Source organism: Strigops habroptila, chromosome 2 (assembly GCF_004027225.2).
Source record: "Strigops habroptila isolate Jane chromosome 2, bStrHab1.2.pri, whole genome shotgun sequence".
NCBI lineage: Eukaryota > Metazoa > Chordata > Aves > Psittaciformes > Psittacidae > Strigops > Strigops habroptila.
The window spans coordinates 61,968,791-61,993,057 of NC_044278.2; the positions used below are offsets into that span (position 1 = coordinate 61,968,791).

Genomic DNA, 24,267 nt, shown 5'->3' on the forward strand with positions numbered 1-24,267 from the left:
TTGGCTCATACTTCATTTTTCTGGAGTAATAGATGGAAACATTGCAGATGATCACGTCTCCAAACCATAGTCAAAATCTTTTTGCTTTTATTCTATTATTTAATGCTTAACATCTGGGAAAATACAATCAATTTTTCAGTCTGAAACAATTAGATGTTGTGCTAAATAATAAAATGTTCAGAGAGGATGTAAAAATAAATGAGTATCTTACTATTTAACTTCAATGAACAAAGCAGGTCTCAGTTTCAGATAACTGAGTCATTTTCAGCCGTGAAAGATAAATGAACATCTTCTGCCCTTCCATAAACACGATGCTATCATTGAAACCAATGGAATAAAGAGAGATACACACAGACATATATATATACACACACACATATGTGCCTGCATCAGAGGGCAGGATTTGGCCTAGATCTTACAAAATGGTAGTTTGCAGTTGACATTCATGTGTGTTTATGTCTTTAACAAATAGAACTGCAGAACATTCACGTATCATACATGTTCCAAATCCTGCAACTGCAGCTGGTATGAAACATCAGCATATAAAAAGTCATCACTGTACAACCACTTTTTTCTGTTTGAAAAGTCAGTGTCAAAACCATAAAAACCAGTTAATTTATTAAAACCAGATACATTGTTTAAGTGCTGAGGTGTGCGTCAGCTTTCTGCTGTTGTAAGCACAAGAATCTATTAACAGAAGGTGAAAGAGGCTCAGAAAATGACAAACTCTCTAACAAGGTACTTGAAGCTTTACTAACACTTACCTGACGCTACAGTTACTTGAACACCAACGTAAACACACCAAGGTACACACGCCAATGGACACCTCTCACAGCTATGCAAGCCGTGGGCCCCATCCTGCAAACACCCCTGGCTCCAGAGCTTCCTCCCAAGGCTGGTCCCACTCTGTCCCACTGCAGCGCCCAGCAGCAGCCCCAGCATCTGCCAGCATGTGCAGGACGGGGTCCTCTGACCCTCATGTCATGCACCAAACACATTTAAAGTGCCTCAGGTTTCAAACTGATGCAAATCAACCTTTCATCTCTTTAGGCCTGAAAAGGTGAAATAGCTTCTGAAAAATCTTATATAAATACTTCTCTAAAACTATTAAGAGGTTTTCAAGGTAAATCTAATAAAATACTGAACTGCTTTTAAATTAGGCAAATAGTGTTTGCGCTGCTTTTTGTAAAAAAGCAACAATATTCCTTTGCAGTAAGTTAAACTTTTCCAGTCACTCTTCCATTTGCTTTACAGAAAGTAAGAGGCAGAACTATGATAATTTTGTTGATGCAATCACCTGTGGAGTTCTGGAACAGCCCCATGGGGTTTTTGTGTAGTGACACTGAATCTTAAGTTCATCCCTTTCCACAAGTCTTTCCTCCGGGTTATTTTATTCTGGTTCTTCGCCCTTCTCAGAACCCCCGCCAGCTGAATTATCTGCCTCATACTTTTTATCAAGAGCATCTTCAAAAGGTCTCCCACTGCAGTCATAGGTTTTACTTGTACATCCCGTATGTGTTCGAATGCGAGCTCCTGGCTGGTATAACTGCATGGCTGGGCGATCCTGCAAGGAAGGAGACATGGTTAACACTCTGAGAAACCTCTGAAGGATACATATGTGGGATTTTAAGTGATGAATGTTTGTGAAGAAAGCAGATGTTAAATCACTTTACATTTCCTAAGACCCAGGAAAAAAATGGAGTGTAATGAAAATTAACTGAGTCTTTAATTTGTCTTAACGCTATTCTTGGGAGCCAGGCATTTTGAATAAATGAAGAAAGCTGTACAATTCAAAAGATCCTACAATACATGACCCTGCCCCTCTGCTCTCATGAGACCCCACTTGGAGAACTGTGTACAGTTCTGGTGTCCTCAACATAAGAAGGACATGGAGCTGTTGGAGCAAGTCTAGAGGAGGGCCAGAGGATGATAAGAGGGCTGGAACACCTCCCGTATGAAGACAGGCTGAGAGAGTTGGGGCTGTTCAGCCTGGAGAAACGAAGGCTGCGTGGAGACCTCATAGCAGCCTTCCAGTATCTGAAGGGGGCCTGTAAGAAACCCAGAGAGAGACTCTTCATGAGGGACTGTAGCAATAGGACAAGGGGGAATGGATTCAAACTTAAACGGGAAGTTTAGATTAGATATAAGGAAGAAGTTCTTTACAGTGAGGGTGGTGAGGCACTGGAATGGGTTGCCCAAGAAAGTGGTGAATGCCCCATCCCTGGCAGTGTTCAAGGCCAGGTTGGACAGAGCCTTGGGTGACACGGTGTAGGGTAAGATGTCTCTGCCCATGGCAGGGGGTTGGAACTAGATGATCTTAAGGTCCTTTTCAACCCTAACTATTCTATGATTCTATGATTTGACATAAGCAAGGAGAAAGAGTGCTGACAATTATCAAACACAGTACTACAGGTGAAACTCTGAAAAACGTTGCTACCTTCCCTAACATCAACTGAGAAGAGCAATAGCCTGTGCACTTGCAACTCTGCAGATGAATGACAAATATTAAATACAAGCATAAAAAAATAAGACAAACCAGAACAGTTTAGCAGATAACAGCTAGAAAATTATCCTACACTAAACTTCACCAGAGCATGGTTTATTCTTGAAATGTCAATACTAAAACATACCTTTTAGAAACTCTGCTTAAGAAATCTTTTATTAAGTGTGTTTTACTCTCACAGATACCGGTTTTTTAATGTTATTAAGTAACCCATTCAGCAGAACCTGAGCTTTTAAACAGCGTATTTTAACAGTGGCAGAGCACTGAAATTGTCCTAATCAAACCATACTAATTTTCAATTGCCTTCATAATTTGAAGTCATTCTAGTCTGTTGTTCTTTCATTCTTTTTTCTTATTCCCAATATGCATTTTCCCTTTTTCTTTCCTTTTCCTTCACCTTTGTCTTTTTTCCTCCACTTTGTTTCTCCATCTCTTTAGACCAGATAACAAGGTTCGCTGTTGGGCCATACAACCAGAACATTCTAGTTAGTGCTCTGTAGTGTGGTATGAAATGTGTAACATCCATCTTTCTGCATCACAAACAGCTGCATAAAGCCACATCCTCTTGACAAGTAGTGCCCACTGAAAGTTTATGATAAAGGGTCCCAATGATTTTTCCTATCACAGGCTCCGTATCTTGCAGTTTGCATGAAAACTAGCACAACTCAGGAATTTGCGCATTCACAGCCTCTCAATACAATGGTCTCTGAATTAGCTATTTATTTAAGTCCTTACAGTTCCTTTACTGAGCAGTGCCTGGCCAATCCATAATTACCTTATGAGCTGGGTAATCAAAGTAGATTTTTAAGACTAGCATGCCACTTTTTTTCAATTTCAGTACAGATCAGAAGTATGACTCTTTTTAACACACTTATAAAATACAAGGCTTCCAAGAATAGCGTTCTAAAAATGCTAGGGTTGAAAGGAAGACAGAAAGTCTTCCCTATATATTGTAAGTATGAATGAGCAGAGACCTGTAACCTTATTTTAACTGCTGCTGTCCTCTGGCAACAATAGAAAGAAGTCTGTGTTTGAGTGAAAATGAAAGAAAGAATTGCTTTTTTGTGAAAAAGCATCTTCATGCTGAGTTTGCAAAAGTAAAACCTGTGATCTTGAAGCATATTTAACTAATGAAAGATTATCCTAAATGAATAAAAGAACCTTATTTCTTATGCGCTCCTTTTTGGATGCCATGTCATCACACTTGTCCTCTTTACCCAGTTTGTCTACTGCCTCCACAGTGAAGCCGTAGTTGTAGTTCCCTTTCTTTCCTCTGTCTTGGTTGTATCCTTTCCCCCATTTCAGCTCTTCTTCATTCCTTCTCACAAACTTGTCAAACTCATAGTGAGCTCTATGCTTTCTGCCATCATCCAATCGATACCTTTGTCTTTCAGGTTCTTTTTCTCGAAATCTTCTCTCCAAATCTCTTTGCTCTTTGTCACTGTCATTTTGTGACCTACGAATATGCATAAAGAGAGAGAAAATCCAAGCAATTAACAGAAAAAACCACCAAACCTGCTGAAGGATACAATACAAAGCCTTCCTTTGACTTCAACAGTATTGATATCAATTGCATGGCAAGGCTGTTTTCTTCTCATTAGAAAGGGGTTAGGTGCAGTTTTCCTGAATGTCTTATCCACGTACATCCAGCCCTTGATGATGCATTCTGTTCAAAACAGCGGACAAAGCTTTGCAAGCAAAATCAGATGGTTGGGCAACTGTTGTGGAAGGCCCATTCTTCAACTTTTATCCTTTCTTGCAATCCCATAAATAGTTCCTCAATGCTCTTCACATAAACACACGCTTCATGATTAGCTCTTGTGGCCTGTTCTTGAGGTGGCTCATGTATGAGTAATCCCTTGAATGGAAACATTCAGGGCCTGAAGGAACATGTATCAATTTGTAAAGTTTTATGACTCTATTTAGCAAAAATTATTCACCAACACTGCAACATGCAGAAGGCATTTGTGAAAATGAATAGTTATGTTCCAGGCTTTTGTTTATTATGTCTCCAACTAATTTAGCCTACCTTTGCATATTTCATTTAGGCAAAAGACCATTACCTTACCACAACATAATACTTAATTTCTGCTATGCTGCAATGGGTTTATATTATCAAGACTATTAGCCTGCAACACTTTGCTGCCTGTCTGATACAATTCTCAGCTCTCTGATTCCCTTCATTGTTCCTGGTCAGCAAGCGGGTGCTTCTCTCATACAGCCAAACTGCAAATAATGAAGAAAGATTACAGAAGAGATTGAACTTTAAAAGGAGCCCAAACACAGGCAGTTTCTTTTTATATATTACATATGTATAAATAATACTTAAAATTGAAACAGGAAAGTTGCTTTTCACAGTCTGCTCACATTCTGGGAATCAGCAGACAGAATCAGGGAGAGCAGAGATTTTCTAATGGTGTAGTGATCAAATAGTGACATGCTTCTCATTTAGAATGGTTTCATATCAATAAAATTGTATCTTTCCGCATCACTTTTTTTTTCCAATAACAGAACTGTGAAAATTGTCAGCCTCTGCCATGAACTTGGGCATTGTTGGGGCCACCAAGACAGGAGCCCCACCCCAGCAAAAGCTGGAGGTCAGCAACAAAACCTGAATGACAGGTAAGTTATTCACCATCTCAGAAGTCTGTGCTTGTGTCAGCATAACACATTCACCAAGTGGAAGCAACGTCCCAGCTGCCACAGACATGAGAATCAACCACAATTACAGAGATACTGTACCTGTAGAATAGAGATATATATATAATACTATGTTAGCCCTCAAGGGATATGTGGCTGTGAGTTGTTTTGTTTCATGTTTAATATGTTACTCTAGACACTAACTCCAAGTCCTAACAAGGTTCAGAGCACAACTTTCCAAAAAGCCAGGATGACACATCTCAATGTGCTGCTGTCTGGTATCTGTCTCTTCCCCTGCCTGTTATTGTGGGTGAGGAAGGAATGGATGTTCCCGGAGGTGGGCAGGTGACAGGGATACAAACTCCAGTTCAATAGTGGCTAAAGTAGCTTTCTAAAATTCAGTCATAGCAAAAGGCAAGCAAGAAACGGTGAGGTAAGCAACTACAAAGTATAGATACAAGAGAAAGTTACACAGCCAGAGAAAGAGAAAGCAGAAATTAATAGAAGTAAAGGGAATGGAAGCATACTTCTGTTTGCTAGAGTTTCAAATCCCTCTGTGACCATGTACATTCATGCACCTACTGAGGTTTTAATCTGTGGTAGAAAGCTATTGTTACTGAGCTTTAAAACATGGTTTCAAACAGGTAATTCAGTCTCCTGCACATAGAGCTAGAAGTTACAGTTTATTAATGATTTGTCAGTGACAAAGTAGTTTCAATTTTAATTCTTGAGCCAGCTGAAATAGCTCATAGTTTGCTACCTAATCACACCCACTAATAATCGTGATGAAATGAGCACTTGGAAAGACAAGGTAGCACTTACTATACCTGCACAGTCAAAAGGATTCTGTTTAGCACCTGAAAAAGTAAGGCATCTTAGCCAATTTAGTCTGACATCAGTAATGGAAGTAAGGCCTTACCTGAGCTCTTGATGGGGAACAGGTGAAATAACAACGAAACTCTGAATGCATTTCACGCAGAAATCCTTCCAATCTGGGATTTCAAAACATTTCACAAATAACAAACTGCATCCACTAATACTGCCATCAGGTCAGTAAGCTGTTACTAAAAACCTTTTACAAAAAGGACAGTGAGAGATTTGTTCACATACAGAATGAAATCAGTTCTTTGCTGACAAAACACCAGTCAGTGCACCAGTTATATCATCTTGAAGCCTTGAGATGAAAGCATTTAGGATCTAAATTGAAGCCTAAAGGAGAAACATGACTTACTTTTCCTTAAGGTCTTTTAGTGAACCCTCCAAAGACTTGGATCTTATACTCCCAGATCCAGGTGATTTATCCCATTTGGTTTCCTCAATGTCAGCTTCTTCACCTTTTTCTTTGTGCTTTTCACTGGCCAGTTCATCTCCTTTTTCAGGCTTCTTGAGAAGCTAAGGGATATTTATTTATATTATGATGTAAAATTACTCTCCTCTGCTGTAGCAAACATTTTAACAATGTATTAAATATATTGGTGGTGTATTAAGATTGAAAATATCGTATTTAAATGCTGGGAATGTATTTTACAAAGTTTTCTTTATTTATTTATGAAATGTAAAGTTACTTAAAAATGGCAGTTTCCTTTAGCTGAGGAATGAAAGTCACTAACAGGCATTCAACTGCACACTTTTAAATATGCTGAGAATACTGGAGAAAGCACTTACCTACTCTTCTCTCCTGACTTTTATATATAAAGACATTATCATGGTCTATGATTTCTTAGAAATCAGATAATAGAGCTCAATGTTATTGCCAATTAAATAAGAAGTAGAACTTCTACCATACTACAAAGAGATCAGGATTAATACTTCACTCCTTGAAATACTATATATAAAATGTGTGCCACGTGAACTACTTGGGATAGACTGGCACATAGAAGTATGTCCTTAGTATAAATACACCTTGACAGCAATATAGACTGAGAAAAATATTATGACACTAGCAGAAAAGATTGCATTACATTTTCACTTTGGAGATAAAAGATTTTCAAGAAGTCTCTTCCTTTCATGACAAGCAACCCACATAGGGCTTGAGCATGTCTAGCACTACAGGAATAATCTTTATAGAAGGACAGTATCTCCTAACATAGCAGGAATAAGCAGAATTTCTCATGAGTCTTTTCATTTCATCAGTTTTTCTGAAAAGAGCACAAGTTATTCTTCTCCAATACTTAAAACTTCTCTAATGTTTCTCTCAGGTAACATTTTTCTCTTTTGTCAGAGACAGAGCTAGCTTTCAAGGTTACCAAAGATACATCATAAATACTGGGGCATTCTGGACAACCATTTTGAGGAATATATTTGAAGGAGTAAGTCCTTTTCTTCTGAACTTCTAGAGCAGGTTTTTTTATGCCCAGATATGAAAAAGCTGTAATTTGGCTTCAGAACTATTTTTATACATCCAGGTGAAGGAAACTGTTATCCAGGAAGAAAAGAGAAAAGAAATACACAGGTCTGTGGCTTCTCCCCACAAGAGCTGGAGTGAGTCTATGTGTCCTTGCATTAAGCTACAACCTCTTATACCAATTTTCCTCTTCAAAACAGCCTATAAAGCTTTTCCAATACCACAAAATTTAGTTCAGATGAACAGGTTGTATTTATGTCATCTTATACAAATAAGGTTTTAAATGTCCGGAGTTAATAGCGCAAAATACACCTGCCTAAGTGAAACCATTAAAAGCACATCCATTCAGACTGTTATAAGGCAGCACAGCCTGAAATTAGCAAGACTTTGTTATAACTTGGTTAAAGCATACTATTAAAATACATAAGTTCTGAGCATAAACACTAAAAACTCTCTGCAGATATGGCTAGATTAAGATTTATATGACATGAAGTATTAAAGCCATATTTGCAATAATCTTCCAACACGTTGGCACAGAACAATTTGGTTCTGTTAGGTTATGTCAGCATAGAACGCAGCAGTGCTGTATAAAAATACTTGAGTTACCTGCCAAAACTGCACCAGCACATCGTTGTACCTAAGGCAATCAGTTCCACTTTCAATGTTACTTAGTCAAAGTCCTACATTACTTTCCCTTCCAGTCAGGACTGGTCTGGTATCTCCACACTGTACTGTAGTGCACTAAATAAACAGTGAGATCCCAAAGGAACTTCTGGCTAATTTCAACAGAAGAACATTATGTTTTCATTAAGGTACCTTGATCCTTATTTCTTTTTCAGAGATTTTCTTCTGCTTCTCCACTTCCTTTCTTTTACGTCTTTCTTCTTCTCTGCGCTTCCTTTTCTCCTCCTCCCGCAGACGTTTCTTCTCCAGTTCTCTCCGCCTTCGTTCTTCTCTTTTCTCTTCTCGTATTCTCTGAGGAGTTCAGAATGATTAATTTTGACTTGTCCAATGGAAAACCATGTGAAACATAAATGTTGAACTTCAGGCAAAAGTCTGAACGTACCTGCTTTTCTAATTTTCTATTTTTAATATATTCCAAAAGGGGTGTTGTTCTTCTAGCTAAAACACAAAAAATTTGTGATATAGTGTTCAACTCCTAAAATATGTACTCATTACTTTAGTACTAACCCCTTTTTTTCTAGCTTTACCTGCAAGGGAGCTAAATAATTAATAAACCTATTTGTTCTACATATTTTTGAAGGCATTCCTATCATTCTGCTTTAGAAACACTTTGTTGCTTTTTTGCTGTGAGGGTTACAAGCAACAGAGATAAGTTGCATCATTATTTAATGTTTAAGTAAAACTCATATCTTTTCAAGACAATGGCTTTTTTCTCTTGCTCATCAAAGTTATTTCACCAAAAAAGAAAGGTGTTCAGAATCTATTCCTACCATTTGATTTTGTACATCGAAACTCAGCTACATTGCTGTACATATACAGCCCATGTAATCTCACATAGCGCTTTTCAATCCCAGGTTTCAAAGTACATCATGAAGGAAACATTTTCATTCTCATACAACATTTCCACTGAACTACCATTTAGCATTCACCTCTCCATGGGAAAACAGGATGAATAAGAGAGAAGTGGTTTGTCCCACTTACACAGCCAAGTATCAGCAGATTCAATAAAACTCTGGCTTCCCAAATAGCAAATCAAATGCCTCATCTGCTGGATCACACAGCTATTCTTACGTTACAGAGCTGTCTCCACACTCTGAAAGCTAGCCTAAGCCACCTGCCTGAACCATCCCCAAATTCTACAAAAACTCAGAGAACATCAACAAATTCTGTATCATGTATAGCACTCATGATTTACAGCTGTTAATAGTTACAACAAATTTTGTCGGTCTTAGATGTCCCAGGCTAGAGTTACAAAAAATGTTTACTACTAGAAATTGCTCTACAGTTATGCATAGGATTCCTCCTCAAACCTGAAGAAAATTTCACTATTGAAAATGCATGGCAGGATTTGGAAGCAAAAAATAAAAGAAGGAAGAAATAATAATAAAAAAAGTTTCAATAGATTTGAAATGGCATAGGCAAAATCTAGACACGATTCATATCCCAAAACATTGTTTTTCTCTTGAAAGTATTAATATCCTGAGAGCACCCCATTCATTAATGAACAAACCTTGTTACACAGTTACGAATGAGAAGGCTTGATAGGATTCAGATTTATTTTTAGCAAATATCAATGGTCAAAAGCAACAACCAAAGCCTTCCCTACCAGTCCCTCAAGATCTGCAGCTCTGCTTCTCTCTCTCTGGCTCCATTAAGTTCTCCTGTCTGAGCAGTGTCCGCTTCTGGGCACTTTTACATGATGAAAGTGATCACAAATTGTAACTGGAGGGTCTGGGGAAAGGATAAGCTGCACTGGGAGTCCAGAACTTGACCTTAGCCATGACTAAGGCTGTGGTGCAAGAGGTTTAATCAGAAATTACAACCGTAAGTTCAAGGGGGAGAGGCAGTGTGATGAGTACTATCAGAAGAGGAGGGAAAAAAGAATGTTTTTCAAACCTGACTCTTACCCATCTTATTTATGAGCCTTACTGCAAATAAAAATCTAACAGGTTTAACAGGTTTTTCTTAAAATATTTAAGAAATTTTAAAAGAAAATAAATGACAAAATGAAGACCTCTGTCAGCAATAACTTTGATACTTAATCTTGCTCTCTACAAACAAGCCAGAAAAATGAGCTTACTTTCATCTTGTTACAGAGCAAATCTGTTTGCTGTTTCTCTGTCATGCGAAAACTGATGAGCTAACGTATCTGACATGATGCATAAAACATGTTGGTTTGCAGTAACACTACCTGGAAAAATGTTGAGAATGTGAGGCCCAATTCTGCCAACAAAGTCCTGGGCACGTCTTTCATTGACTTCCGCAGGAGCAACACCTTTAAAACTGGACATACAACTAATCCTTTCCATGATTTTGCTATAAACTGGCTATCAGCTGAAGTTTTATATTGATAGCAATAGCCATAGTTTTGAATAGTAGAAAAAATAAAGCAACTAATTTGATATCCTGTGATTTAACAGAAACAAAAAATTAATACTCCTAATGTAAAGCCGCCATAAGCCAATATTGTTACTCAGAAATCTACAACTCTCATGACCAATCATTTTCACTGATAGAGTATTTTTAAGTTTATAAATCTTTCTTGTAATTGCAAACTTTTTGTGAATTGTAAACGTCTTTTAGAAAATTTTTACTTCTTTTACTCTGGTGTCAAATACTAGGGAAGATTTGGAGCAAATAAAAATTTTTGGGGAACTTCCCTATCTAGAACAGCAACAAACAAGTTCTGCCGATAACAGGATTATCTAAATGTCCACACTTCTTACATTTCCATTTCCTCTAAATTGTGTAAGTTCCAAACCTCTCCAATCAACTCTCAAACAACAGTAACAAGTGATGAGATGAAACAGCTTCAAGTTGTGCTAGGGGAGGTTTAGATTGGATATTGGGAAAAATTTCTTCACCGAAAGGGTTGTTGAGCACTGGAACTTGCTGCCCGGGGAAGGTGGAGTCACCATCTCTGAAAGTAGTTAAAAGATGTTTTATGTGGCACTTAGGATTATGTTTTAGTGGTGGACCTGGCAGTGCTAGCTTAATGGTTGCACTCAATGATCTTAAGGGTCTTTTCCAACCTAAGTGATTCTATGATTCTAATCAAAAGAGGTGGCTACTTTTACACTGTAAAAAATAATATGGACAGTTGATTTTCTTTTTCCTACTCGATTGTCACACCTCGGGAAAGAGAAGCATTCTGCATATTGTCACTTAAGAGATACAGCACATCACTGTTCCATGTCATCCTGAAAGCTGCATACTAGCGCTGAAGATTTCAGTGTTGGTCTTAGTAAAGATTCCCCCCCAAGACTGTGAAACTCATGCTGCATGCATACAGAAAACAAGGTGTTGCCTTACTTTCAAAGCTTTTGCAGAATCTTGACCATGAGAACAGAGAGCTCTTTCCATGTTTCTCAATAAAAGCAGCTAGTACCAAGGATCAATTGTTACATAATCAGCTATTTTAGCTTTTAAAAATAAATCTTCCATCTTTTAATGCATCTGAAAACATGCAGAATTATTAAGGACCTATTTCTGAAGCTACTGTGCATGCAAAACTTCCAGTGAAGTCAAATGATTCCATGCATAGACTTAAAAGAATAGGTGGGGTGTTTCCTGCCACGACTTGGCTGGATAACAAAAATTTAACTGCAATGTTCCCAATCTGTTAGACTGAACAGGTCAGCTCTTGCAGGTAATAGAAGAAAGATAGAAAAATAAGATACTTAATATTCTCAATAGTAAGAAAAATCAAGAAAACAGACCAATGAGTTCCCTTGTTTTGGCCTCAATCTCTCCCAAAAGAATCTCAGGATTGGCACAGATTTTCTCTTCATCAGCACAATAACTCTCTAAAAATTTCCTATATTCTGGATCTGTGAAGAAAAAATTCTGGATTAATACTTTGCAATGCATGACAGAAATGGAATCCACTTTCCACTGGAATGCCAAGAAAACACGTTTACCATCTTCAATGCTCCCGGCTTTGGCATCTTTTTTCTTCAGCTTCTTTTTTGAAATCTTCTGGAATGGAGCAAATTCAACCACTGCAGGATACTCCAAACCTTAAAAGAGATCTTTTGTGAGAGGCAGACACTTTCCCCATATTCAAGTAAGATTTTCAAAAGTCTTCAAACTTGCGTTGGGCATCTAACTTGAAATCAAAGGTCAATGCTTCTACAATCCCATCCAAACTTCTACTAAAATTATTTTAGATTCAAAACAAAATACATTTGTATTTTAATTATATATAGCAACACTGAATAGTTTTGGACATGCTAAAAAACTGTCAAAATGAAGATGATTACTGTTGCACAATAAAATTCTTGCATTACCTTTTATAATTCCTTTTTAATTCTTCATTGATTAGAAAAACTTACATAAAATCTCAGCCTGACAAGTGATAAGTACTACTGGGAAATGAATCTGAAATGATTGAGTTGCTTCTGTAAAGTTTTGTTGCCAAAAAGCTTAATAACTAACTAAATGCTGGGTGATATGCAATAATAAAACATACCACCTTCTTTCAGAACCATAAGTGTAAAACTCAGCATGCAAAATTGTGTGAAACTTATTTTTTTCTGTTTGTGATGGACTATGCAACTTCTTGCCTGTGTTTACTGGCATGGATTCTGGTTTGGATTCTGTTTTGAATTCTGCCTTAAACAATGTATTCTTCTTTAGACTGGAATCAGAACAGCGTGTAGCTTTTGAATTTTGCCTGGTTTCCACCTGCAGCAGGTTCAAGATTACACTTTGCTCAAGTCCACTGAAAACTAGGCTTAAATCTGTTAGAACATTTGTTAAGCTTATTGAACCTGGTAATCCTTGTTTTAATTTTAGCCTCATAAATGCAATGCTGACAGAAGCCTCACCAGAGGGCACATTCAATCAAAACCTGTGCTCTTTATTTGCACAATCAGTCACGCCAAATTGGCCAGCTGTGTCCATGCTCAGTTTTGCAACGTTCAGAATACCCTGGATTCAGTCCAGCATAACAGTGAAGAATGTGCATAATATAGGAAAAGTGAAGTCTTGGCAGAATCATAAAAATAGTTTCCAATTTTTTATCTAAAACACCCAGAATTTGAAATCTGGGAATCACACGCTGCGTGTACAGAGTAGACAATGTCTACAAAAGAAACCCACATGCCTACTTCTGTTTTATACAACCCATGCATTTATTTACAGAAGGTAGGTGTGAAGGGGGCAAGGAACTGCTAAAGGGAAAATGCCATTTCTTGGCTATGGCAGTTTCATGCTACTGTAGGGAGACCTGGATTTATCCATACCTACATTACAGAGTTTGGTCCTTACTATTGGGCAAACTTTTGTAGACTGAACGTTTTAAAGATGGCAACCAATTTTGTCGCTCTTGTTCTCGGAACTCCAATCTAGATCCCTGCAAATGCTCTAAACCGTCAGGCTGTACATCTCTCAAACTGGGCAACCAAAATGACGAAGTCAAGTTTTTGTCTTGATTTTTCAAAATGGGAGTAAGTGGCACAACTTTATCCCACAGAAATACGCTGCAGATGTAACGATTCATGCTTGCATTAGGTTCAGTTACTGTGGTGATGTATTGTGAAGTTCGCATAAGGATCTTGACAGCATATTGCTTAAGGTATAAGAATGCAGATAAAGCATGCACACCACACTGACAAGCAAGACTGCATGGCAAATGTATTTTGCACTTCACCATCTTTTAAGGGCTAGATTTTAATATATTTTTAGGTAATTAGCTGTATATTGAGGAAAAAAGACGTAACTAGCAAAAAGGAAGTAAATGAATGTTCTAAAATAGTATATGCATATACGCACTTAATGTCTTACAAATAGTCCAACCTTTATTATCAATGAAGACATAGCCATCAAAGCGATCTCTAAAAAGAAGGATGTCCTCAGGATTTCTAAAGTTAATGTATGCTCTTGAGTAGAGATGAGGATAAAGGCTGCAATAAGAAACAATTTTATTTTCTGTTATTTACTATTCTGTTCAGAACTACTAGAAAAGCAGAACTAGAAGGATCACACTGCAATTCTCATCTTTGAGAAACAGGTACCTTAAACATGCATACTGAAGTCTTTACATATACAAATCTAATTATATATATATGACAAAAAGTAACTGAGCAAATGGGTTCCCAGATGCAACTGTGAAATTTATTCTGAACTGAGACAAATACTTATAGTTTGCTTTGTCTCCTTGAATTGCAGAGCATATGCTTCCACTGTGCAGGATCAAAGCTTTAAGTGTCATATTTCATGATTTAAGAAATATGAATAACAGCAGTGCTTTTGGGGAACTTCTTGGTCATGCTAAGGAAGTCCTTTGCCACTGAAACAGGAGAAAGTAAGTAAAAGCTCCCAGTGAAAGGGCACGCTGTCACTGTATCTAAAGAGATTTCCACCTTTAAGAAAGATTAAATAACCCAATAATTGGCAAGATAATCCACTGAATTATATACAAATAAACTCAATCTGACACATGTGACATACACCTATATCAATATATATGTAATGTCTAGATGTGAAGAACAATTACTGTGATAATCCAAAACATTTCTAGCAAAAGAGCGAGCAGGTACTTACCTAAAGTAATTCTGATTCTTCAGGAATTTATCGGCAGAGATCCCACTCCAAGGGTAAACGTTTAATGTGCCTGATAAAAACCTCAGGGTTGGCACAACATCAACCGCAGTGAAACTGAGGTAATTTAATGAATTATCACCCATCAGCTAAGTTATTGTGAATCATGGCATGCACATGTTTTCAAACCACAGCAACTGTGATATAGCGAAGTTTGGCTTCAACTGTCTTCAGTGAATTCTGGGATGGCTTTGTATTATGCCAGGTTTTTGAACATACCTGAACACAAGCCTGTAACTTTAACACCGTATGCTCATTAATACTATTATGAACATGGCCAGTCTTCAGACAAACTGACCACCAGCAGCAGGAGACAATAAAAACACACAGTTGCAACTGCATTTCAATCCCATTGCTATTTCAGAGCAGATTTCACCATGAGAGAAAAAGAACAAAAATATGGGTTGGATCACAGGATCCACACATGTGGCAGCTCAAAGCAAGTTACTACAATCCAAGTGATTTTTTCTTTTTCAAATGGGCCTTCATATGGATTTCACTTTAAGTGATAGAAGCTAACCATGAAGAGCAGTGCTGTCTATAACTAACCAATGATTTTGTAAACCCACCAATTTTATGTTTGATATTGTAGCCAGGAGGATTGTTTAAAAAAAAAACCTAGGTGGCTTTTTTCATTTAGACGTTTTGCAAATGCCAGCTATGGAATGTTTCTACAGCATGCACAGGGTAAGACTTCTAAGGAAGAGGTACTTCATCCACATATACTCTTCATATTTTGATATTCTAGGATGGGAATAGCACTGAGTGAAGTGTAAGCAGGTACCCACAAAAACGCATGCTAGGGTATGGCTGGGTCTATGCTCCTGACACACAGCAGACGCTAGAGGCATGGCATACTCCCCCATCCACCACAGCCTACACTAGTGCCACAGCTATGGACCACTTGAAAGCACCCTTTGACAGCTTGACTAAGTGAGCATAGTTGCACATGGCTGAGTTTTGTCACGGGGTTCTGCAAACCCTTCAGAATTCTCTGTGACCAGATGTGCAAACCTCCAGTCTGCATATGCAACACAAGGTATCTCAAGGGTGGCTGCACAGTTACCACCAAGATGCAAACCAAACCAATCAAGTTGTTTCTCATATGAGTGCAAGATAGCTGCCAGGGTGCTTAATGTATAAAAGCCTGATCACTGAGTGTTTCAGACCCTTGTCTCGGGCTTCTGACCCAGCAAAGTATGCAGTGTGCCTAAAAAAAATGCATAAAAGTCACTCTTGAAATGGGAAACTTAACTAAATCTAGCAAATTGAATGTTTAGCACTGGCTTGCATATTAAATACTGCCTCTTTTTCCCTGTTTCAGACATCTGACTTCCAACTGCTGCTCCCCTCTCTGGATTCCCTCTTTTATCCACTGAGAACTCAGCAGCGTGACTATACAGCAAAGAACGCACGGGGCTTCACAGGGCCACAACAAGCACTCTGTGGCTAATACCCTCTCCTACGAAGAAGCACTCCTGCTCTACTCTTGTACTTTGTGTTCAGCAGTTACTGGATAAAACACAGCCTTTGCTCTTCAGGATTTTGCCTTCCAGCTGAGTCCTACAAAAGGGCCACTGGGCTCTGTGTGCGTCCTCCTTTTTTCAAGCAGCAGAGATTTCATTCCAGATTTTAAACTGGTTTGAGGTTGCATGGTTATAATCAGGCAGCTGGTTCTTTTTTGCCACGTTTTCTGTCTATAATGCTGCTTTCCACCCATATCATGGTTTAGACAGATGCACTGCACATGATGTTGGTATCTCTGGGATATCACATAGAGCAATCTCAATGGCAATAACCCAGATGAGTCTGACTACACATTTCTCCAGTACAACACACGGTTTCTTTCGTTTCTGCTGTACATTAAAGGGTATTCAGTCTTTTACGTTACATGGATTTCTAGAATACTGAGGCTATCATCTCTTTAAGCCCTTTTATAGTACTTTTAGTAAAAAACACATTCTAATAGTTCACTTCCACAAAGTAAGTTTTAACACAATTGTGTAAAAAGCTTGGTATACTGCAAAGTAATTTTAAATAGGTATCTACAATATAAACAACAACATGTAAACTATAAAAACAGCCATCACATCTTAGTAAAAATAGTAACTTATCAATCATTGTGTATATAAACATATACATGTGTAGATCTCTATGTCTAAATTCTGGAGTGTTAATTAAAGTCCTCCATCCATTTTTATATTACGTAACAATTCCTGATTGGGTAACTGAGTAATTAGGTAAATGGGTAACTCATCATCTACATTGTCATGTCAAGCTAACACCCACTGGCCTTCATGCTTGTCTCTCACCTTCTGTAGTCACTCACCTGATGGAACTGGCATAATTTTATATTAACTTAGTCTTTCCTTTTTACACATAAAAATGAGCACAATTTGCCCGGCAAAGCAGAAACACTCTGAAGTTGTGATGACAGACTGTCACTCATTCCACCCAGAACTTAGCAGTGGTAGTTCCCTTGAAGATCTAAAGGTGCTGCCCCTTCAGAGCTGCAGGTCCTTGGTGCCATCCTACAGCGTTAATGCTATTTGCCTACAATAACCCTGAGCAAAACTTTGTCAATAAGTTATGGAAGAAAAAGGAGGAGTGATGTCTGCAAGAAGCTTTATCTGTCTGTGATACATGGCATGACATTGACTATTTGACTGGCCTTCATGTAAGCAAAGCTCCTGTTCAGATTTCATTACTTTTATAACCTCACAACCCTATCAATAAGTCCTGGCACTCAGCATCAGCACCAGTCCCAAGGGATGACCCAAATCCTGCAGGGCCAGAACTCGATCATCACTTGACTCAAGTTTTAAAAGACTCAGATTTACATGCAGACAAAAAAGAGTATCTAGGAAAAAAAAAGTTAATATTTGGAGTCCGAGAACAAGACAGACAGACTTTCAGGAAGGCAGAACCTTTATTACCAGCTATGGATAGTGTGTCTATCCAACAACCATCCCTAAAGGCTGTAGACTCAGTGTTTTATTTGTATTTTGATGTCAATACACAAGAATAAATGCAATGCAGTGAATCAGATGGAGCTGAAAGAATGAACAAAGCACAATGCAAGTCACTTTCTGAATTGATTTTACTGAAATGGATATAACTGAGAAAGTGTTACACATTAATGACATTCCTTAATCAAATGAAACCTTAAAAAAATTTATAGCTTGCCTATAAGGCGACATAGTAAACTTAAAAGATAACCTTTAAACTGCAAAACCAGATAAACTGGAGTTGATACACATATCTTGTTTGGTTTGTCCTCTAGGTGAAATGACCTTGGAAATGAAAATGTAGAAGCAGTTATACTCAGACCTCTCTAGTTCTCTTTCCGACAGCAACTAGTAAGACAATGCTTAGAAGTAGCTTGCTAAAAAGGAGAAACTATACACTGACACTTCACCTAATATATCATTTCAGTTACTTGCAGCCTATGGACTTCGTAATACAGAACTTTTTCCTTGTGTTCAACAGGTTTCCATAGGCAAGTAATTGTCTAACTGCTCCTGCACAAGGGACTCCATGGTTTCACAAGATGTTTTGTGGAAAAAAACCCCCAACAAACAAAACAAAATCAAAAAAACACCAACCAAAAAACCAAAACCCACAACCAAACCAACCAACAACCAACCAACAAAACAAAAACCAAGTCTGTGTTCCTCAGAAATGTGAAGGAGCTCTTAGAAAATTCTGTTATCCAGAGTTACACAGCAAAGGGTTACACAGAGACAGGACAGCTCTTCAGGCAAATTTGTCTTCTCCCACACCAAAACATTTGTAGGCCCCTTTTTCTTTCCAACAAATAGATCCTCTTCACTGAGTAGCTTCTCCAAATCATTCTCTTGTTTGATAACATGAAATTTGCTTTTTATCTTCTCTTGTTTTTATTATCACTGCATTCTCTGGATTGGTTGCCACTATGCACATGGTACAGGATCTAGAAAAAAGCTCATCAGTGAAAACCAGAGGACACTGTAGAGAGAACATGCCCACCTTGGACTGTAGCTCTTCATGTCATCTAGAATGGTGTGCAAACACATCCAGAGAGTCTTCTGAAATTTTGTGAACTGTCCATAACAGCTTACAGCAACACAGTGCTTTGTACTCAGAAAGAGTTCTCTGATGGATAAGAGGAAACTAAGACTCAGTGGATTAATCTTGTCTCTTAACTTGAAATTTCTAGAAGTTGACTGTATATTCTTGAGTGTGTGAACATGTAAAGAGTTAAATCATAAACAGATGTACATGGGAATGTGTCAGCATTCAAAGGGGGCAAAGCGGGCAAGATGATCCTAAGCCAGCCAAAGAACAAGTAACCAGTCAAGCCAATACTCTGCAGAACTGCAACTAAATGCCCATTTAAACTGTGTAGTTGGATGAAAGAAGTTGCAGCCATACAAACCTTGACAGATAAACCCATTCTGAAAAAACACACCTTTGTATGAAAGCATAATTTTTAAGCAAGAAGCAGCAAAAAAAATAAGGGAATATGAAGCAGTTTGTGCTGAAAAGTTCAAACTTATATGAAAACACTTTTTTGTAGAAAGTTTATATTTTTGAAGGCAGAAGAGAACATGAATCCAAAACTCAGGATGAAGAGAACATTCTTCTCCCAGATCATTATTTTATTACAGGGCTCATACACAGGACTGAAGGAAACTGACAATCCAAGTAACAGATTTCATTGTTTAAAAAAAAAAAAAAAAAAAGAAAAAAGTTTAGACATGTATATTCTTTGCTTGCTTGAAGTAACAAAACAATGTAAGAAATACAGCTTTATTTTCTTCAGACTTTAATCACCAAGATCTGCTTTTCAAGTCAAATTAATTTTTTAAAGTGTTTCCAGCATGTCCTCATCTCTCTACCAGAATGAACTACTGTGTAATACAAGCAATGTAACAAACTTTTTTACGTGTACATACATTCTGCCCCTAGCTATATGAAAGTACATGACAAGTAACACAGCGTAAGAGAAAAAACACAGTTTCATCAGTATCCTGACATGGGTGCAATTAAATGAGTAGGCAGCACGATTTTTGAGTACTCAAAAATTTCATGACAAAAGCAGAGAGAAAATGAAACTTCATATGGACAGCTGTTGTCAGTGCCTTCTCTTTTCTACAATGGCTGACTCCCTAAATTCCTATGTCAACAGCTGTTCTGGAAAACTGTAATCTTTTAAACTGTTCCCTGGCATTTGTGCAGCTAAACATGCTAAGGACAGAGACACCCTTCTTCAGAGAATTTTTGGTTTCTTTTGATATTTTCCCCATACGAAATGAACAGTTGGGACAGAAGCCTTAAAGAGACCCATCTGGAAATACAGATGACAAGCTTCAGAAGAAAAATGTAACTACATCAATCATACTAAATGCTCCTTTTTCCTAACTGCATATCCTTTGTGGTTCTACCTGAAAATCTGAAGCACCAACTATTTTGTTGGTGTGCATCGGTGCAACTTTGTAGGTCACACAACTGCCATAAAGTTTCGCTAAATAAGACATTTGTTTCCTTCTGATTGTGGAACTGACTGACAGATTTTCTAGTCAGACTTAACCATTAGTAACACAGTGGTGGCAAGAAATGGCAGCCACTTGTCAAACAAAATCAACCCAGGAACTAGACAGTTCTAAGCAAAACTGATCACAAGCAAATCCCTACACAGGAAAGGCCATCTGCTGTGGGTGGGGTCACCCCTACCTGTAAAAGTTGGTTAGCAATAAGCACCTAAGATCCCTCTGTCATCAATGGAAAGAATCTTGTGCCAGTGGAGGGTGATTCAGCGCACACTAAGGCTAAGACGGGCAAGAAGGATCAGTTTTTCAGAACACGTGCAGATGTAGCATACAGGGTAATTTGTTTATTTCAGTGCTAAGTTCTTTCTCTTCTGGAAATTGTTTTGTTTGAAAGGGAATTGTATTTTACTACTGTGATACTGAATAAATTACATAAATATAAATTTATAAATTATATAAATATATAATTACATATAGCAGTAATTCTGATTTAAGTTTGGCATGAGGCAAAAATGAGTAAAACTGGATTATTTGAAAAACTGCAAGAAATAAATACACAAACATGTAAGCAGACAAAGAAACCAAGCTCAAATGGCACTCATAAAAAAAGTTCCGTAATGTCTGCCCTAGGTTCAATCTTCCTCACAGCCGATAAAACAGTCTGTTGCATTTTACCAACAAAGGTTAAAAGAAACATCAGGGTTTCAAACCAAATTATGCCCTACATATACAGAAATATTCTGGTTCGAAATCACTAGTGTAAAAGAAAAGGGTGGGAATGCATTGTCTCTGCATATGTAGCCAGCTATATTTTAAGTAATCTAACAGAACTAACAAAAAGGGAAAAATAGGTGATTTGGTATGTCCAAAATATCTGAATTTGGTTTTAAGCACCTGAAAACCTATATAAACAGCCCATCCTCACCTGGGATCAGCAGTGCAAAACTCAAAATAATCATGGGCAGGGAGAGGATGTAGCTGTTCCTCCAGTTGCTCCTTAGTTAGACAAGGAGGAAGCCGTCGAATAACTACCTGCATATATAAAAGAAAAAGCAGATTTACCTTTGATCTAAATACTGTAGAAAGAGACTAAACAAATCACGTGACTCCTCCTTAAAAGCTGTTCCTTGAATAGTGATTTACCTTCTTGGACTTGCTGACAGGTGGAACAATTTCCCTATCTCAGCTTCTGCTAAGGTTGTAGAATTGCAGGGTAACTGAACTATTCTGATGAAGAGCTTGAGAACCATTGTAATTTAACCAGTAACAAAATATTTTAACAAATGACAAAAAAACCCCCACAACATACTGACAACACAAAATGTCTACAGAATCTCTTAAAAATTATTTAAACTAACTTTTAACTTTTTATGTGTCCAGGCACTGGCAGTAGGGGCTCCAGGGTGGTCTCTTGTGAGGAGAAACTGGAGCTACCCCATGGTGGACACAGCCGGTTCCAGTGGACCCACCGCAGGGCACAGCTCAGCCCCAAGACCATGCCAAGACGGTGGCGTCTCTGGGAAAAGGTATTTAAGATGGGACAGAAAAGGCTGCACAGCAGCAGAGGCGTAAGGGGAAAAAGCACAAGAAATGGCCCTGCAGACATCAAGGTAAAAGAGGGAGGGGAGGAGGTGCTCCAGGTGCCCGAGCTGAGATTACCATGGTGAAGACCCCCTGCAGGCCATGGAGGTCCACAGTAGAGCAGACATCCACCTGCAGTCTGTGGAGAACCCCATGCCAGAGCAGGGGGGTATGCCCTGAAGGGAGCTTCAGCCTGTGAGAACCCATGGAACAGCAGGTTTTCTGGCAGGACCTGCAGCCCACAGAGAGGAGCTCAAGCTGAAACACGTTTATCCTGAAGGACTGCAGCCCATGGAGAAGACACATGCTGCAGCAGCTCATCAACAACTGCAGCGGGTGGGAGGGACCCCCGCTGGAGCGGTTTATGGAGGATTGTATCCCACAGCTGTGGCTCCATGCTGGTGCAGGGAAAGGGTGTGAGAAGGAAGGAGCAGCAGAGAAGCTCTTATATTCTGTCTACAACCCTCATTCCCCATCCTTCAGCACTGCTTTGGGGCAGGGGAGGGAGAGCCTGGGAAGGAAGGGGGGGGGAAGGAGTTTTAATCTTTGGTTTGTTTTCTTTTATTTAGCAATAAAATAATTTTCCCCAATTTGCGTCTGTTTTGCCTGTGACAGCACTTTGTAAATGATCTCCTTCCACCTCAACCCATCTGTTTTTCTAATCTTATTTTCTTCCCCTGTCCTGCTGAGGAAAGAGTGAAGGAGCAGCTGGCCAGGGGTCTGAGAGGCACCCAGTCAACCCACCGCATGCAGGTAAAATGGCCAGTAATAAACGCCAGGAAACTAAATAAAAACCTTTGGGACACAATGATGCCAGCACAGAAACCAGTAAAATGGCCATCAAGCTTCAGGCAATTTATTTCCATTTCCTAACAATATCTGAATTTAACTCAACTACTAAGTTACGGTGATTTTCAGTTTTTCAATTTAGAAACCGGGAATAAACCTAATCTCACACTGCTGTATGTAATGTATTCCTTGAAAAGTGCTAGAATAAAGCGAGGGAGAGACAAGTGCTCCGGTCCCTGCAGGCGCTGCTTTGCCACAGCAACGGCCAATCTCGACTTCCGAAGCACTGAAGGCGAAAGGCGCGCTGCTGGCGATCTCAACCCCGTGAGCGAACGGACACCCTCGCTCTGCAGACGAGCCAACATCCGTTTAAACGCCCCAACCTCCCGAAGTTAAGCCTCGCTCTGCCGCACGGGGCCTCCCTGCGCCGCGCTCCCCGCGGCCAGCGTCCTGCGACCCCGCGGCACCTCCCCCCGCAGGGGCTGCGCTCCCGCCTCCCGCCCCCCCAGCCCCGCGCCGCGCGCCCGGAGCCGCGCTCGCGCCCCCTCACTTTGCTCAGAGCCGTTTTTTTCTCATCTCGCTGTTTACCCGGCGCCGGGTGAAGCGGCGGCGGCAGCGGAGAGGGCGGGGAAGGCGGCGGCTGGTTTGGCGGAGCCTCCGTGTCGCGACGCGGCGACTCCCGCCGCAGCGGGATGTCCATGGGCCACTTCTCGCGGCCGCCGCCCCGCATGAAGCCCGGCCCGGCCTCCCGCTCCGATCGCATGGAGACGCCGCTGCCCGCAGCCAGGCGCAAAGCTCGCGAGAACTGGCCGGTGGCAGGGCGGAATCTCGCGAGGCTTCACTGGGGGGCGAGCGGGGCTCCGCTGCCGCACCCCGTCAGCGGTCGAGGCTGTGGGGAGGGGGCGCCGCCGCCATTGCTGTCCCCTTCCGCATCGTCCTTGGTGGGGGGCAGAGGCGCTTTTAGGGACCCCAGAGGCACCCTACTGTGCCCGTGGGGAGGGAAGGACAGAGAAATTTGTCCATTTCTCTCTTGTCACGGAGACCTGAGCTGACATAACATCAGGTCATAACTGGATGGTGCAGGAAGAAATAGTAACTTTTATCAATCTTTTAAACTATTTCGTCAATTAAAATAGTAGTAAAAAAGGTAAAAGGAAACAACCCAAGGCTTATATTCATCACAGATATTAGACAAAAGGCCCAATGTGCAGCAACAAGCTTTTGCTCTCACTTTATCCATGCAATGGCTGCCTTGGTTACAGTCATTCAGGATCCATAAGCACGGATGTAAAAGTAACTACCAAAAGATCCTTTAAAGGATGAGACTTGCCTAATCAGTAGTTTTTAAGACACACTCCTTACAGAGTCTTAACTGGCCAGAGCCTTTTAGTGTGCCCAGGAAAAATCTCCAGTTAACCTCAAACATAAGTCGCCTTAACCACAGGCAAACTACCAGATACCAAAAACCAAGGAAACCCTTCATTATGAACTTCTCAGCCACCTGCACAAGCAAAGAGGCGCAGCGCTGGCCAGGAGGTGCATACGCCTTCTGAAGGATTCATTTTCCCCCATGCTCTGCATGGATAAAGACT

The 24,267-nt window shown here is 39.6% G+C and overlaps 1 protein-coding gene across 3 annotated transcripts; it reads right to left on the reverse strand.

The window, feature by feature from the left end:
• Positions 1 to 70: 70 nt before the first annotated feature.
• On the reverse strand, positions 71 to 23,473 carry UPF3A (UPF3A regulator of nonsense mediated mRNA decay). 3 transcript variants are annotated; one of them, XM_030473877.1, is made up of 10 exons: positions 23,226 to 23,473; positions 21,231 to 21,337; positions 13,971 to 14,077; positions 12,092 to 12,190; positions 11,891 to 12,001; positions 8,554 to 8,609; positions 8,304 to 8,462; positions 6,375 to 6,535; positions 3,665 to 3,959; positions 71 to 1,564 (listed from the first exon to the last, which is right to left on the reverse strand). In XM_030473877.1, the coding sequence occupies exons 1-10, from the start codon at positions 23,436 to 23,438 to the stop codon at positions 1,391 to 1,393; spliced, it is 1,482 nt and encodes a 493-aa protein (XP_030329737.1). In that variant the 5' UTR covers positions 23,439 to 23,473; the 3' UTR covers positions 71 to 1,390. The 3 variants fall into 3 exon arrangements, with proteins under 3 accessions (XP_030329737.1, XP_030329719.1, XP_030329729.1); XM_030473859.1 differs by having other exon boundaries at positions 3,885 to 3,959; positions 23,226 to 23,472; XM_030473869.1 differs by having other exon boundaries at positions 3,721 to 3,959; positions 23,226 to 23,472.
• Positions 23,474 to 24,267: the final 794 nt, after the last annotated feature.